Source organism: Ruditapes philippinarum, unplaced genomic scaffold (genome assembly GCF_026571515.1).
Source record: "Ruditapes philippinarum isolate M1 unplaced genomic scaffold, ASM2657151v2 ctg2745_1_1_1_1, whole genome shotgun sequence".
Lineage (NCBI taxonomy): Eukaryota > Metazoa > Mollusca > Bivalvia > Venerida > Veneridae > Ruditapes > Ruditapes philippinarum.
In genome coordinates this window covers 248,311-266,787 of record NW_026855150.1, presented here as the reverse complement: position 1 = coordinate 266,787, position 18,477 = coordinate 248,311, and the positions used below count along the sequence as shown (strand labels likewise).

Here is an 18,477-nt window from a genome sequence, read left to right as displayed (position 1 = left end):
TAACCATGGTTTCTATATTTTTTATAAAATATTCTCTCTGTACCCCAATCTTTATCACATGAATTATTCTTAGATAATCAGTTACTCTGGGGAACATTTATTATTCCCAACGATAGCGTTGTCTTATTTTATATACATTATGTACTTACATTTAGTGGAAATATTAACTGCACATGACGTCTTTGTAGCCAGGCGGAATAAGTTGCCGACTAAATATGTAAATTAGAAGAAAGAAAAAAAACTTTGTGAAAGTGTTTTGTATGTCTGAATTTAGTAACCAGGGATATTACCTAAAGATCTATTAACAACAAATTATAAATTCGGTTATTAAAAAAAATATCACATAGACAAAAGTAACTATCAAACATTTTAAGGAAATTTAACAGAAATTACGATTAAATTATACTTTAGTGAAAACTCTTTTTAACAACTTTTTAACAACCCTAGATAATGTTGGTATAACTTTGGGTCCAACCCTTTTGTATGCACATTATATTTATGCTAAAGATAATGATGTTAGATTGTGTAAATTTATCATGTACAAAATATACAATAAAATATCATTAAACTAAAACAACATTTATTGTTTTCTAACCGGCAAGTTTTTTTCTCTTTTTTTTTTCAGAATTCAGAAAATTGTTATTCCTATCCTACTAAACTAATTGTTTTCAAAGATTACTCAAACTTGTTGCCAAGAATATATAAGTACAAATGACTTCTAAAACGTCAGTGAAAAAAAAAGAAAGAAAAAAAGAGAACGTTATTGCATAAAATGATAATGAGATTAACAGGTTTCTGGCGATAATTTTGACGTAAGATACAAAAACACATTTTAAGATCAAACGGCTATTATCTGATGAAATTCTTTACGTTATATAACGGGGTTTTTCTGTGATAATGATTGACATGGTGTGAAGGAGAACCAGTACTTTATGTCAGGGTGTAAAGTAGTTCGATATGTGGTGAAAATCAGTATTCAATATTGTGCTTTCGCATCATATCAGTAAAAAAAAAAATAATGATCAAATCAAATCAGAATAAAACAAAACAAAACAAAATAAAACAAAATGAATGAATGAATGAATGAATGAATGAATGAATGAATGAATGAATGAATGAATGAATGAATGAATGAATGAATGAATGAATGTGTTTCTTGTAACTGTCAGGTTGGAAAAATTTCAGAAGGAAAATCATATTCGAGTATTTTTGTAAACTGTACAAGCAAATTTCCTTTGTAGAAAACTAGTAAAATGTAAAATATAGACACCCCCAGTTAATTAATGCGTTGTAATGTTTTGTTGCAATCATGAAAATAACTCTTTCATTAGTAAGTGAAAATATGGTCTTTCAATAATTGTCGGGTTTGATGATGTATAAATCCAGGGTCTTTCAAATAATTCTATTTGAAAGACCCTGATAAATCTTAGTATTTCTTTAGAACGTGTAGATGTTTTACATGTATGACATAAAATGAAAATGCAACCTGGCCTCCAGACAACTTCCCAGTTAACATCCGCGGAACTCCTCCGCTCACGGTACCTTACGCAAAACCTGCCTCCTTTATCTTTTGCATAAGCTGTACCGCATAGAGTGGACTATTCTCTTGTCTATTGTTTTAATAATTTAAAAAACAACTTATTTTCTGGGGGAAAAAAGAAGAAAAAATATTTGGAAATTATACGCAGCCATACCCTATGTAGCCAGTGTAGCTTCAGATAACGTTCATGATTAATTGATATGCTGCATCAATTTTAATGCAATGCTGGCAAAAAGAATGGCATAGGAAATTAAGATGGAAGGAAGGGGTAACAAAACTATCGTTTTATTTTGATCAACGTTTTTGTATGTTAAGTAAGAGTATGGCACGATCTTTGATTCGTCAATAGGTTTAATTTGTAATCGTCTTATATAGATAAGTTATTATCAACCCGAGTCCAAACGTAACTTCTTATATACAATATCAAGACCATTACGTCAAATCGCCTTGTATAATTTATGACATCTCTTGATTTTATTGTCCCAAATTCAAATCAGGACAAGGTGATATCAGACATATATCAGTAAGAATTCCCTCAAAGGATTATGTAAGCAAATAAGCTGTCTGGACCAACTCAATAAATCAGCTCTTCTCCATAGAAAACGCCCTTAACAGGTAAAGTTTATTTATACTTAAACTTGACCAAAAAGTACACAACTAGGCAAAATCAGACACGGACATTGACTGTCATTCATTTCATGATATATTAGAAGGTCGTAAATCTCTTTATGATATATTTTAGGGTCGAGTTAAGCCAGATTGATTTGAATTATGTATTCTTTACCGAGGGAGTACGCGGAATGTCTACACCCGCTCAACGGCGCGTGAAGTGTTTTTCAGCTGATTTTGCTATTTTAGAGACTAGTGAAACAGTGTGTACTGTATGTAATACAGTGTAGAGGTAGAAAGGGATAAGCAAAATAGTGGTTTCACTGACTGAATTGCTCACTAGTTAGTCAGCAGTCGGGAGAGAAGGAATTATTTGAATAGCTGCACTAATCTCTTTAAAGTTCCCTTTTCCTGTTTCATATGGTTTTTGCACCCACGGAAAATATTTGAAATTGCATATGGTTTGGATCGGATAATTCAACTTAGTTTAATACAAGGCAGTGGCCTTTGTGGAGTCTTGATTGATTTTGGAGACAACTGGCGGACTGAATACCCTTATTTAAGGGTTGATTTTCTACACTGTAAAGATGAAGGGGCCTAATTTGGGTCTATTAATGACCCTGATTTTATGCGCCCTTATTGTTGGATATCTTAAAGCAGAACCGGTAAGTTATTTTCTGTTTGAATTGTTTTCTATTGTCAAAATGACAGTGTCATTTAGCAGTTTAACAGGACATTTATCTTGCGTGTTTAATTAATATAGATTACAACGGTATGCAATGCTTCATAGATTAAGATAGCATTTTTGTATGATTTACAATTGTGTGTTTAAGGGTCATCTTACCTATAAGACAAAACAAAATATATGTAAACATACGTATCTTTATATTTAGAAACCAAAACTAATTTTTTAGTTTCAGATTTATATTATATTTCTTTTAAACAAAAACAGTTTGGTGTGGTGAGTGTGTTTTTAGGGGGAGATTTAAAAAATACCTAAAACCAGTTATTTAGGCCCTTTTTAAATTACAAGACCATCAATGGTTTTACAAATATACATTATGCACTGTTCTGAATGACGGCTTGAAGTCTTAATTTTCTATGTAAACATACAAATATATTGAAACTTGGAAAGACATTGTAGGGGTACAGGCGAAACACAAGTTTTCGGAGCAATAATTGGTCTGGCCGTAAAGTTGTGTTAGTTTTTAATAAGAAATAAAGTGAAAAAATTCGGAAAATTAAAACATTAGTTTTTTTGGATTTTTGTAAAGATTTCGGATGGAATAAATTTTTGTGTCGAATTTCGCAATTTTGATTGATAGACAAGTAGGTTTTGATTGCGAAATAAAACTTGTAGTTTTCCTTGAAATATCAACTTTTGCACGCGGAAAAAGATAGTTCTGAATGATTTTGTTGGGAACGATTGACCAGTTAAGGCGTAAATTTTTACTATGAAGTTCTGTAAATTACAAAAGCGATGTATAAATTGGAAACGACAAATCTGCAATCTTTTATAATTTGAATTTTCTTTTTAACAAAAATTTACGAGGTTTGACCGGGCAATCTTGATAAATTCTCGTATATAGCTCTGACTTCATTGCAACGATAAAATGAAATACTTTTAAAATTTTAATTTTTTAAAGTGATGGGAAATGAAAATGTGGAAAATTTTTATTTTTACTGAAAATAGAAATTTTTTCTTTAATTAGTTTTTGGGTTTTATTGTTTAAAGTTTTTGGTTTTTATTAATTATTTTTTAGAGGTTTTTAGGCTAGATCCTACTATTTTTGTATTCATTGATGCATTTGATCTTTTAGTTTATTTATTAAATAATTTTTGAAATTAATTGAATAAAATAAAATTACCTTAAATAGTTGTAACGTACACTTCTTTATATAGTTAGTTTTTTTCTTTGTATGAAAAAATTGAACCTTAAGTATGTTTGACATTATAATGAAATGTATGACCCCATGAAACCCTTGTCTTTTTTTAAAAACTTTTAAACTATGATCATAATGTGACAAGAATTTCCCATTTATAACATAATTTGACATGCATAATTAACATTGGATTTGTATTTTTCGATCTTAAAGTGTTCTAATCCACTAATATATTTTTTTTAAATATTTGTGCAGCTTAAAGACTTAAGTGAAGTTTAAAAACAAATTATTATAACTGTTCTTTTTTTTAAAAAAAAATTTGAATGCAGAATTAGCGAATATATTGTTTTCCTAATTGCCTAATCATTTAATAACTTAACATATAATAATATCTTTACACAAATTTAAGTGTCTTAAAGTTTAAAGGGAGATAATGACCTGATAGTTTGCCACATGTAGGGGTCTGGAGATGTGCAATCTGACCATTTTGAACTGGGCCATGCATAATTTTTTCACATATTTGGGATCAGGTGGGGAAAATGTCTCCAATTTGGGTGGGGGTGGAAATCAAAATCATCACTGGTTACTATAATCAATATTCAATTTCAAAATATTTGAATAATGAAAACCAGGTTGTTTCAAAACATTTTAGAGGCCAGTCTAAATAAATTGAACATAACATGTATATATATGTGCTTATGATTTGATCACTTCTTGAAATGCTGCCCCTAAATTATACATGTATAAAGCTTTCATCCAGTTGCATGAAAAGAAACATTTTATCACAACACCAAATTAATACTGATTACTTATAACTGTTCCATTTTGAGGCCATACCAATCGTGTTTCCTGTCTGCAGTTTCAAAGAAAGGTAGATTGAGATAAATGACTCTCCTAAGTTGGGTGATGATATTTTTCAGCCATTATTTTACTGACATTTTTCACATGTTTATTTTATGATAGAATATTAAGGACTGAAGTTAAATAACAGCTATTTTTAGATGAGGGTAGTGTTTTGTTAATAACTCGCAGACATTTGCTGGACTGATGTAGAACTGGATGAAAATGTGAGGACACTTAAGTGCTGACTATGTACACTAAATTAATGAGCTCACTAATTAATTTCTGTAATATTTTTTTCATGAAAATAATTATAATCCATTAAATATATACCAAATAAATAATTGGATACATTCAGATGTTTAGGGTTTTTTTAACAGTAGAAATTTCTTGTTCTTGTAAAACAAACATAATCATAACAGTTAAAATTATTGAATTAAAGAGCTAACTTTTGGTTTCTGCTAATTTTGAATCTTGTGTAGCAGTGTGCATGCTGCTTTAAGAGTGTAACGATCCAGGGGTATGCCTGGTCCGTGAATATTTAAGTCACAGGAAACAAGCTGTTCTTTTAATTTTTGGATGTGAAAAGTGTTCTTTGTGTATGAGCAGCCAGTGACTCATTCCTATATTTAATCATATACAGATGTGGTTCAAAATATATCACTTTGTATAATTCCCTTACCTCAATTTCTTGTTTTGAAGTCAGCTTGACGTTAATAGTGTATAATATGATACACACTTAAGCAATATTTTTTAATAACAGATAATTTTTTTTAGTATGTTTGTAAATAGTTAACGTTCTTTTTTCATTCATCAAAACTTGGTAAAATAATTTATTTTAATAAACAGCTTGCGTTCTTTTAGCAGTTGTAAAGACTTGAAAAGATAATTTTTGAATACATTAAAATTTGGTAAGATAATTTTTTTTGAATTTATTTAAACTTGGTATAAAGGTATTTTTTGAATTCATTAAAACTTAAGGTAATTCATTAAAACTTGGTATTTACAGTCAGTTTTTTTTTCATGTAACATAGGGTAAAAATTAATGTAGGCAATTTTTAACCTTGTTAATTGATCTTTTTTGTTTCATGACATTATTAATGGTAAGCTACATAAAGATTTTCATAATAATAAAACAATGTATGTTTTGCTAGAGACATCATAGGTTGATTATAATAAAAGGACCAAACTGTAGCCATTAGCCTAAATGGTTTTATATCCTTAATTATTAAATGGCAATTAATGGTCTTTTTTTTGAAAAAAACCTAGTTGTCATGTATAAATTCATATGAAATTATACATTTAGGGTCACCTGAGGTCAAACCCTCCAAAAAGTCTTGATCTAATATTATATTTCATACAGAAAAGTCAAGGTCAGGGGGGTAGGTCATGACCCACTAATACTCCCCTCCCTCTTGGTTTATGTATGCTTTAGGTATTAATTAAATAAATTCTCTAACTCTAAAGAGTATGATTATTCTGGTGAGAACAGTTTCTGGAACAAAATTATAGCATATAGGCCTATTATTATTACTACAAACCTTATAGGCACTGAGCAGTCAGCTATTGAAACATTAGTACATGTGTATAAAAATTAAAACCCAATGCTCCCATAAAAGTTGTTTTCCGACATATTAGGCACAAATGCTGGGATAACTGTAAAAGCTTATTTGAAAAAAAAGAGCAAAAAATATGACGATAGACTTTTTATATTTGACATACATGTAAGGTATTTGAGACATTAGCAATAAAATTGTGTGTTTAAGTACTTAAGTATTTACTTTTATATCTACCATCTCAAAACCTTATTTGAACTATTTAATATCTTTGTTCCTCCTTGACATTCCAACATTGTTTATTGACAATAGTTTGTCTGTGTTAAAGGTCTGTACTAATGTTTTTTCTTGACCAGTTTATGTTGTTTTTTTTGCTATTTTTAGCACTTTTAGATGCAAATGAATTTAAAGGATTGACAAGTCACTTAGAATTGTTCTTAGCAATGAAATGCTATATTCATTTGATGGTATGTCATTCAGGAAATATGGGTGGTAATATAATATTTTGTGGTTTTGAGTATTTTTGTTCCTTTGCTCTTTTTTTCATGTCAATGTATTGAAAGAAAAGACTTATTGTAGTTAGAAAGCAAAGTTATAGGATGCAGGAGGGTGGGTGTTTGTAAATGGTGGCATTGTGGTTTTGATTGATCTGTTTGTCTGCTAGTTGACCTCTGGCCATAAAACCATCCTTCTGTCCTATAGAATCTTAAGTCATCATTGTTAATTAGAAACAAGATATCTCGGGGATTTAAAAAACTTAATTTTTTATATATATAAAAATATCACCTTGACCTCTAAATAAAAATGTCACCTTGACCTCTAAATTAGACCTTGACCTTTTATGTCAAAGTTTCAAATATTTAGGAAATGTTCTTTAATAATGGCTTTCACATCCTGTATGGTCAATAGATCAATAGTTAACAGATGGGTTAAAGCTGGTTATTAAAAGTTTGCTAACTGGCTCATTATTAAGTAATTTTTGCTTACTGGCTCATATAAGTAATTTTTGCTGTACGGGAGACCTGGTTAGATCTTTTTCAGGTTATTAGCTCCACTTTTTGAAGAAAAAAATTGGAGCTGTTGTCAAGATGACCCTCCTGTTTGCATTGTTGTTGGTTAACCTTTTGGTTAAGGTCCATTTTCACAGAAACTATTAAACAGAATCGCTTCAAACTTGTTATGCATGTTTATTGTCATAAAAGGAAACCATTAAAAAAGGGCAGATAATTCTAAAAGTTTTTTTTTGTGCAATGTTATGCCCCTTTTTCAATGTTGCTTTTATTTAATTATCCAGGACTGAGAAAAGTGGAGTGCACTGTCCGCAAACGGGTCTTGTTTTATCATTCCGTCATTCCATCTAACTGTTGCATTATCTTTGTTAACTGTCAAGAAAAAGATAATTTAGATAAGCCTTATTTACAAAAGTTTTTGCAAAAAATTCTTTCATCCATTTACACCCTTTATAACAGACATTTAGGATTATTTTTGTGAATGATTAAATGTGTAGATTTAACAAAATCTTTAATAAGTGATAATACTATTTATTTAACATAGATTAAGATTAATATGGTGGTGACATCAAACCTTTTTTTAACACCATGTGGGAGTTTTTGTCAGGCAAATGAGTTTCTTTGGTTAATACAGAAATTATTTTAGTTTGATTGTGTAGGAAGCTATTAGCTGACAGACACACCCTCGGATCCATTCCTGAAATAAACCGGTACTGAACAAAGATTATGTAAAGTTCTTGCTCAAGGGATCAGCGGCTTGCCTCTGACAGGGTTTGCACCAATGCTGCTTGAGACCCTAAGGATACTAATATGATGCATTAACCACTCGGCCATGCTGTTTGATTAACTTATTAACTACATGCACCATAATCGAAAGTTACACTTTGTTGTGTTTTTAAAAGTCTTCAAACAAGAACTGTTGTTGAAACAACAAAATTCCTCCTTACTAAATAATGACAATTGAAAGTCATGTCCAGGGATGCAAAAAAATATATTTTTAATGAATTGTTTAAAAATGTTTTGATACCCTTAACATGGAATAAAAAACAAAAACAAACGCCTTCCTCCTATTACTTTGTTTTCGATTAAAAACCTTTTGTGTTGCTGAAATACTTGTACCACTGAAATCTTTCCAATCACATTGTTTAATTGGCTAAAAAATACAGTCAACTTGCTGAATATATTGCAAGCTTAACTTAATGATCTGAAGGGTACTAATGAAATTTAATGTATAAATTAGGTAGATGTAAAGCTGGATAAGGAAATAGGGTATGACTACTGAAGTGAACGGATATTAGCCCAATTTTCTTATCATACAAAATTTAAGTGATTCATATTTGAACAAAAGTAAAGTTTACCTACAATGTGCACTGGGACACCTGGGAAGAGGTAAACGTGTGTTCTATATCTTATATATAGGTTAACAGAGGAAGTGATTGGGTTAAAGAGATTGTAACCAAGACTGTTTTATTGAATAATTTCCTCTCTGTTGTGCAATCCTGTTTTTTAAAGAAAATGACCATGTGACTTGTTGGCTACTTTAGATTGGTCGCAACACACTGGATGGCTAAAATATGCAATAATATAAAAAAAACAGAATGAATTAAAAATTGTAGCTCTAAGCATTGCATGTGTGATGAATATAATGAAAAAGCATGGCAAAACAAAATTTGAAACAAAAATTAAAGCCAAAATAATGTAAAAAATTTGAGAAACAGCGTTCAGAAATTTGGTTTTTAACAATTGTGTAATGATACGTTATAAAGATTGTTTTTTTCTTTTGTTTTCTTAAGAAAATTAAGAAACATAATTGAGCTGCGCCATGACAAATCCAGCATAGTGCATTTGCGACCAGCATAGATCCAGACAAGCCTGCGCATCTGTGCAGGCTGATCTGGATCCATGCTGGTTGCAAATGCACAATGTTGGTTTTGTCATGGCGTGGCTCGCCATGTATGTACAACATATGCACCAAGTTTATAACAAGGTTAGCCAGCAGTCAAACCCTAAATACTCTATTGATTGCACTTTGATTTGATTTTGAAATCCCCTAGTTTTAACACTAAACTATTTTAAGTTCAATCAAATTTACTTCAATCTGGGATAATTTATGTATCATGCTATTTCTGATGAATAAATGAACATAAAATAGACTTTCACATAGAAAAACTGTACTTAGCATGCTTGATGTTTGACCATTGAAGTTTGACAATACCTGTTTTCAATTGTCCCTGGTCACTTTTGTCCAACGAAAGATTTTGATGTTAGATCTGGTCGAAATCTTGTTTAAAGATCACATCAACTGAAAGCCACCCCTGGGTAGAAAATGGACAGATAAATAGGGCATGCCAGCACTAATTGGCTAATTATCCCTAAAATAACCAGTGTATAAAACTGACTTTAGTATGGAAAAATTGATTTTTTTGAACTTTGGTAGTACAATGTAGTTTTATTTGCTTTATTTTTTTCAATGTGAGAAAATTTAATTTTTGACTGATGTTCTTTTTCTTTGATAGGTGCATTTCTCAGCTGTGCTTTGATAAAGAAAGATATTAGAAAAGAAATTGAAAGGGTTGAACTATGAAAAATTTGCTTAACTGACTAGAAAATTTGATTTGAAAAAAGTAGCAGATTTGGTCTTCTGAGTGAGTTAAACACATTGAGAAGTTTCTCATTTGGGGCAGAAGGATAAAAGACGCATCATGTGTCAGCAAACAAGACTGTTACAACATGGCATTTTAATAAGTGACATAACATCATTACATTGAAAGATGCCTAGAAAATTAAAGAATTAATTGTGCAACATTATCCAGCTTTTATACATGCCTTTTGAGTGAAAATTGTGCAGTCCTTACCTTTTTGGGTTAATGTCCTTTCTTAAAGGATACAGATAAAATAATGTAAACTCCTTTAGTAGTCAATTGTGGTAGGCAGGAGGATGAGGCAAATTTAGTATGCTAATATATGTATATCAACCTTGTCAATATGTAAATTAATACTAATGTAAAATATTCCATAATTAGACCTATACTGGAAGTCTAGGTATCACATTAATGATATTGTAACTCTCCAGGAACGATGGTTAGGAAGCTACCCGCCTATATGACTGAAATACTGTTGGGAAAATGCGTAAAATCAAACAAACAAACAAACAAACAAACATTAATGATATCTGTAGTTTTAATCTCACTTTTGAAATGTTCTAGGTCAAGGTCATAGAATAAATGTTCAGGGTCAAGGTTATCAAATCAATGTTCAGGGTTAAATGTTCAGGGTCAAGGTCATAGAATAGGAAACCTGTTTCATCAAACTCTTGAGTCTGATTGACTGATATTTTAAGATAGATAATAGATATGATAGGACCTATGGTGGTAATGTTTTCTGTTTTGAATGGTTGACACTATCTGCTTTTAGACACTTAGTTGTCTCTGATGATTCTTTTCAGTTATACTGTTATACTGTTAAAAATATTACCAGGATTTGTTTGAATACAGAGTTGATTTTTAAATTACTCTCTTCAGAAGGAGATTTTTTCATATACATTTACATTAATAGTCCTAACAGGGCTGAATTTGATCTTGTCTTGATTTTAGCATTTGAATTTCTCGATGTGTTCATTTTGAGTTTATTTTAATAATAAATAATTATAAGACTGTGGTGGGGACACTTAGTCTCTGTCCTGACTGTATACAGGGGGCAATCAGGCTATCAATTTAATAGCTACTAGCATACAAAATGATACAATATATACAATGTATTATGAATAGTTAAAATGAGAAAGAGAATAATAAGTTGATTAGCTTTGGGAAGTATTCTATCATTTTTTTTTGTATTTTATAAAACATTGTTTGGCTTTATATGAATAAATCACGATGCTGCTTCAGGGGTAAAACTTTTAAAATGAATAACACCAAAGGGGAGGGTAACATTTACCATAATCTTTAATTAGATCTGTAGATATTTAGATTAACTTATGAATATCCTGTAATTATAGTTTTTTACTGGGATATTAGTATGACAAACTAGTGACTTTGAATCTTATATAACAGAGGCCTATTAAAGGCTCAATGATTGACCAATTTGATGCCATCTCAAATTAGCTGCCATTTCATGTGTAAAACAGTTCTGTCAGTCCATTTTTGAAAGTGTTATGTAAGAATTTTAATTCTGGAATGCCTATAAATACAGATTTAATTTGTGTGTGTGTTTTTCTAGTTTGAAACCATTTTGGTTAAGATGTTAAACAGTTTTAATCAGGATGACTTTGAAATATTCTTAATAACATTTGTCCTGATTTCCTCTCCTATCGTCCCAGTAATTTTATTTAATCTCGCTGACTATTTACATTTCCTCCCACAATTGCCTTTTTCTTAAAAATCTTAAACAGCCACTGCAAACAAAGAATAAAGAAATTTCACATATCATTAATCTGCTAGGTACACAGATCAAACTTTTGACTGCATGTGAGTGCATTTATTTGCCCTAATTTTGGCTGGTAAATCAAATTGATCAAGTTATTGTATTGTATCATTAAAATCTGATTTATGTTAAGATAAAAAAATTTGTTTTAAAGTTAAGTTTAAACCTAAACATTACTAAATCTCTGAAATGGACTTGCCCTTCTTTAAATATGGAACAATCCATTGTAAAATAAATCATTTGGGACTTTAACATGATGCTGGTCAACCAGTGCAGACCAAGTTCAACAACAACAACAACAACAACATTTGTGCCCTCTGATTATGGTGTGTATTGTTCACTAGTTAGTAAATAATTTGAAATTTTCCCTACAAATGATGAATGGTTTCGTCCAGATTGAAAGGTGGACAAGCCCATTTCAGTAATTAGGGGTAGTGAAGGTCAAAAAGCTAAAATTGAGAAAGCCAGCATGCAGTGTTGAGTCGGGACAGACTTAACAAATGAACTCACTGGTCACTCTGTCAATACTTAGGTGGCATCTAAGGCCATTATCATCACATTCAGAACGTTATTTATCTGTTTCATAAGACATTCTTTTACATTATTGTTTTTATTATGAAACTGATTTATACTTTTTACAAATACAAAAATTAAATTTTGATAGAATTCTTTTTTGAAAACAAAGTTTCATCAGGAAAACGCTTTGCTAAAATTTACTATTGTTGCTTACTGGTGATAATACCATATGAATGGATTTTTTAACTTCTTTAATTTTATTCAGAATTCAGTACAAATTCACGATTTTCACAGTCATTTAAAGTTCAAATGGACTTCCAATTCAAAGCCGGTCAAATACATTACACATTACACAAATTAAACAGGACAATGGTGAATGGTTCATTTTAACACTTACTCAGTAGGGAGGGGAGTGATTTGACAATGATACTAAAACTTGGTGCAGATGTCATATTATACCTGTATATCATCAACCATTACTAATTTGTTACTAATTACCTCATTAGTTTTGTCACTGAGTCCTTTTTTGTTGACTGTTTGCCATTAGCCTGAAGAAAATGTTTAAATTTTTTTCATTATTTTGTACACTTGCCCTTGATGTGAAGGGAAAACATTTCTTTTACTTAGTCCTATGTGTTGCATAGCTGTAAAATAAGGTTTGAATCTTGCTATATGAATTATGTTGGTTTTTTTTCCACATTTTGGCTAGACCTGTGACAATTAAGGCACCAAAGAAAAGCCTTGTGATTGAGACCCTTCTTCTTTTTCTGAAATCTTATAAACTGGATGAACCCTGATTGACTGGCTTTTCTTTTTGATGTTTTTGTTACTTTTCACCTTGTCGTTCAAAGATTGCAGATTGTCAAGTCATTGAATTTAGTTCTTGACCTATTAAGGATACACGGAGTTGAAAATTACTAGATATTATTTTGTATAAATAAAGTATTACACTTTTTGGGGGGTATTAAAGATTTTATTGGCTAATTGAGCTGTTTAACATTACTCTTCCACCTCATTAAACTATTACCTACCAATGTAAACTTTAGCCATTTTGTATTTTTTAAAGGTAATCCAGAATTTGCCTAAGACATTGTATTAACTTTAAACTGCCAATGTACCACCCATTTACAATATTTAAACAAAATTAGATAAACCTTGGACTTAGTCTGGCAAACATTAGGTCTCACTTTTTATTATAAAAGGTATAAATACCCACTTTGCATAGAATGACACTGATTTATTAAATATTTTCATAGCAATGTCAATATTTGTGTTGGTTAAACTGTATTATAGTACATTTATAGTTGCGTTACTTCATAATGACACAAATAAAACAGTTTATCAGGCAGGGAAGAGTAGAGGCAGTGACCTGTTTTTGAAACTTTCCTTGTTAAGGTTAGCTTTTACTAAATTGTAAGAATTTATGGCCTGTCTGTCATAAAAGGTGGTGGAGGAAATGTTACTTCCATTATCTCTTTTACCCTTTCCACACTAAATATCTTAAATGGATTCTTGGAAAACCATACATCAATTTTGGGAGAAATTAAGAAAAATTAAATTACCAGCTGAATAGAAAACACTCAGTACTGCCCATGATCAGACAGTATGGATATCCCTGGCTGATCTTGGTCTGCACTGGTCACATGGGTATGTATATTCAGTTGGTGTCATTCATTTACAGACTCTGTCAAAACCTCACCCCATTGATTAAACCATTTACATTTGTATTTGTTCTTGAAAGAATCTCACTTTCTCCAGAATTTTTATTAACAATAGAACTTTGTTGAACATTTGTTGACACAATTTGTAATGACAGTGTACTATTAAGGCAAATATTATCTACCATATTTTATTTTAAATTTTAAATCAACTGTGAAGGCTGACCTGATTGGTGACAAATTAAATTTCACTCTCATAAACCTACCTTTACCTGAACCTTACAGATTCTATTCAGACAAAAAAAACCTAGACAGTAAATTAGACAGAGTTTTCCAGTTTACAGACATTATACATATGTATATATCACCAGGCTGTGGTAAACATTCTTTGTAATATTCATTCTATATTATACAGAAATTTAATATACTATGATATATGGAGTGATTGCGGCAGCAACAGGCAATAAATTGGAATAGTTGTTAATGATTTGTTAAGTGTTTGGTGAATGTTTATCCCACAAGGGAAATTATTAAGGCTATATATTACATTGTATTGGCATGGTTTTAATAATTTGTACTTGAAAAGTCCATGCAATTTCAAAATCATTATATTCCGTGTTTTTAGCTCAACTATTCTAAGAATATGGAGAGTTATTTTACTTGCCCGGGCAGGGACTTTGGCGCCACACTTTAATTAAGTTTTTGCATGCAATTTTTATTTCAAAACTAATTAACGGTATGGATTGAACTTTCACCCCTTATTTGACAGCATTGTAGGTGGTCTGTAACTCTGACATGAATTTTGACAGAATTATGGCCCTTTTTGAAATAAGAAAATTTTACATCAGCCAGGCTCTTGTTGTACTGTCAATTAAGCACTAAGAAAAGTTGAGCATGCTGTCAGTTAGACAGCTCTTGTTGTTTTCTTTTGTTGTAAAGGGACTTAATCACTTTTGAGTCCACTTTTTGAACTAACCACTGCCAATGCTACATAAGATAATGTATAGGGCTTGGTGATGACAGTGTAGATCCATATCATTGTCTGCACTATATTAAAGCTTTTTGATAGGTTTCCATTTTGTAATTTTCACTAGCAGTTAGGTTAAGAATGGTTATGTTAGAGGTAAGGTTTTTATTTTGATTATCAAATTTGAGGATTGATGCTGGATATGCCAGACTTTAAAATACAAGTAGCTCAGACTGTAAAATACAATTAGCTATATAGGAAAGATTGTAAAGGTAATTCTCTGGGGTAAAATTATAATATACTCCTCTAACTTGAGACATTTGAGTGGTCATTGTTATATGTTGTCAGGTGATTAATGGCCATTTTCCTGGGTGTGTGGCCACAGTGTAAAGGTGGACACCTACTGGTCATTTGTCATCCGTTCTTACTTTTAGCTTAATGTGTCTAATTATATGGACACTTGTTAGAGCTGTCAAAACTGTCTCTTTTAAGTCTTAAAGAATGAAATTGTGGTAATCTGTTTATTTTGTGGGATTTATAGTTAACCTGACACAGAGAGTATAATTTGTCACCTTGGTGCAATAACTGGTTAACTCCTATTAGCTTTTGAAGACTTACCCCGTTACTGCACTAAGGGGACTAGATATTGGTGACTTTCTATGCTTTCATGATGAAGAAACTCATAACTCACATGGCCTTCATTCAAAGTACTTTGTGTTGAACCACAAACCTAGCTTCAACAGGGTATTCTTCATGGTATCCACATTTGATATCTTGTAAATCAAAACCATGAGGATTTGAACCCACAATTTTGAAAGAATTAATCAGTCCTCAAAATAGTTCAACAGCAGAAAGTACTGGGCTGAGTTTCATAGAAAGTGCCACATTCCTAGGATGTTAGACCAACTTGAGGACTGACTAAAGACTGTTCCAATAAACTTTTTTATCTTTAATAAAAAAAATAAAAAATATCTCTGTTTTGGTCTGAAGCAGCATGCCTCTAGATTCATGCTAATTTTGAATAATCTCAGGTTTGATTTTCGTTGAAATATTTTGGCGTATCTGGAGGCATGCAGCTTTAAGACTGATTTCAGACTTTATACTTTCTAAGAAATGCAATCATGAAAATCAGTGTTAAAACACCATACCTGCAAAGTATGATTAGACGTTACACAGTTAATAATTATCTTCTTTATTTTAGTGTTAAGATATTGAAATGCTTCTGATTAACAATTTTCTAATGCAAATAAGTATAAGTTAATTACACAAATCAGGCATGATAAAGCCTAGTGAGCCAAACTGTCTGCATTTTAAGTGCTAAATGACTTCTGAAATTAATTTACTTCATGTTGAAAATGTCTTCCTAGTCATTATGCATCAGTCAAATAAAATAATGACCCCTCCCACAGGGGATAATGGGGGGAAAAATGAGACAAGAATTTCACAGCCTGACAATACCTTCAGGATAGGGCCTTGTTTAAAAGTCAAAGCCCTTGCTATTCCTTGGAAGGCTGGGACTTTGGTTTTTGCTGGCACATTAGATGAAATACAAACAATTTAAAGTTTTAAGAAATGTGTTGATTCAGGTAAATTATGAAGCACCTGTAATGCTTTATGAAGTTTTGTACACTTCAGTAGTGTTAAATTTTAAAGCATATTTTAAAGCATATTCATGTACAGAAATCGGAACTGATTTTGTGTAAAATGTGAACGTATAATTACAGACCTGTGCAATAAAGCATGTAAGAGTGTAACTATCAGCTATAGCCATGTTTTGTGATGTTAATTATGTAAAAATGAATACAAGCAATACATGACAGTAGCTTGTTGGTATGTTCACTTATTGCATGGAGAAATTTCTACATCAACATTGTTTCATGACGATCAGCCTGGTGGTGTGCCAAATTGTTGTCTAAGTCAAGCCAATCTTTGTGAAACTGCTGTGTGTTTTTTCAGTAAGTCATTATAGGTACCCCAGCTCTAATGAGAAATATAAGAACGTGTTGCTAGTGTTGCTAATGTTGTTGATGATGATATTTGGTTGAATGTAGAAAACGCTGTTGTTGTTGTTACTGTTGTTGTGGTATGATTTAACTTCCTACCTGTTCAGAATGATAATGTTGGAAAGAACATGTATGCCGGTATGGAATTAGATCAAGTCGTAATGTTCTCTAATGAAGTGTCAGAGATACACTAGCTGAAGAGGTTGAGTAATAAACTCAAGTGTCCAACTGGTCTGTCTAAGATCTTTGTTCAAGTGACTTCATTTTTTGGAGATTTTTCAGTTGCAATCCTTGAAAACAATAACAAAATTATTACTTTTGAATATTCAGACGAGGCCTTGAGGTGATAAAACTTTTCTCTGATTTCTGTCTCAGATCTCTGGCTTTTCATTGGTTGGTGTACATTCTACTCTAGGTCCTGATGAATCAAATACCTGAGATCTAGGATGAGCTTAGAGGATTTCTTTATAACCTCAGACCCATTACCCTGCTGAACTTGTCCAGTTTTGAATTTGGTAATGTCTTATTGCATTAATTTAAAGTTTCCTCAATATTAGAGAGCGGAAATTGTGCATCCAAGGTGTTCCACCACCAGGAAAACTGAAAAGTGGCCATATGACATGTGTATAACAGTGTTAATATGACTCAAAACTGAAAAAAAACCAAACATTAAATTTCAAAATGTGTTTGCTGTTAATTTTGATACTTGCATTCTCTAATGTCTTTTTTTAAATTAAATTTCAGTTACTAAATATTTAGCAGCATTTAAATACATGTACACATTCATAATTGAATTCATGTAATTGGTAAATTTTACACTGTTCTACTTAAGATAATGTTTGCGAACATTGAGGGAGGTTTATAGAACATAACATATTACAAGTGATTTTATAGATATCAAATATTCCTGTCACACAAACCTTTTAAATGCTAGACCAATTTCTCTACATTTGAATTATGAATAAATTTAAGCAATATTTTGCAGCCTTTTTAACATTTGAATGGGTAATGTATAATATTTCACAATTTTTTTTCTTTGATAAAGGATGAACATTTGAGATAGGTTGTCTAGACAGAGGCAGAAGGTTAGATGTATGTTGATCCATTAGTATGGGTTTTATTCAGTATTTTGAATTATTTGAACATTATTTTATTATAGCTTAAGATACCTATTTATTAAATTTGCAGGATTATTATATGAAAGTTGATTTTTTTTATCTTTTTGTTTGGACACACAAATACTGCAGCGTTATTAGGGGGCTTAAGCCAAATTGACCCTATTGCTGAATTTCTTAATAGACTTGTCCATCTTCCATTTTTTGAACTGATCCATTATCAATTTTGGGTGAAAATATAAAGTTAGTCAGCCAACAGTATAGAACCTGATCAGACTGCACGGACTCAACTGCAAGTTGAAGCAGTAAGACTAACCACCTTAAGAACCAGCAGTTTATCAGCAACAAGTAACAACAAGTT

The 18,477-nt window shown here is 31.3% G+C and overlaps 1 protein-coding gene across 11 annotated transcripts in view; it reads left to right on the top strand.

The window, feature by feature from the left end:
• The first annotated feature begins 2,408 nt into the window (after window positions 1-2,408).
• Window positions 2,409-18,477, top strand: part of LOC132742280 (basement membrane-specific heparan sulfate proteoglycan core protein-like) — a 171,500-nt gene continuing 155,431 nt past the window's right edge. For all 11 annotated transcript variants that reach the window (XM_060730647.1, XM_060730642.1, XM_060730638.1 and 8 more), the window contains exon 1: window positions 2,409-2,814. In XM_060730647.1, coding sequence (XP_060586630.1) covers window positions 2,737-2,814 — 78 coding nt within the window. In that variant the 5' untranslated portion in view covers window positions 2,409-2,736. The remainder of the gene's footprint in view (window positions 2,815-18,477) is intronic.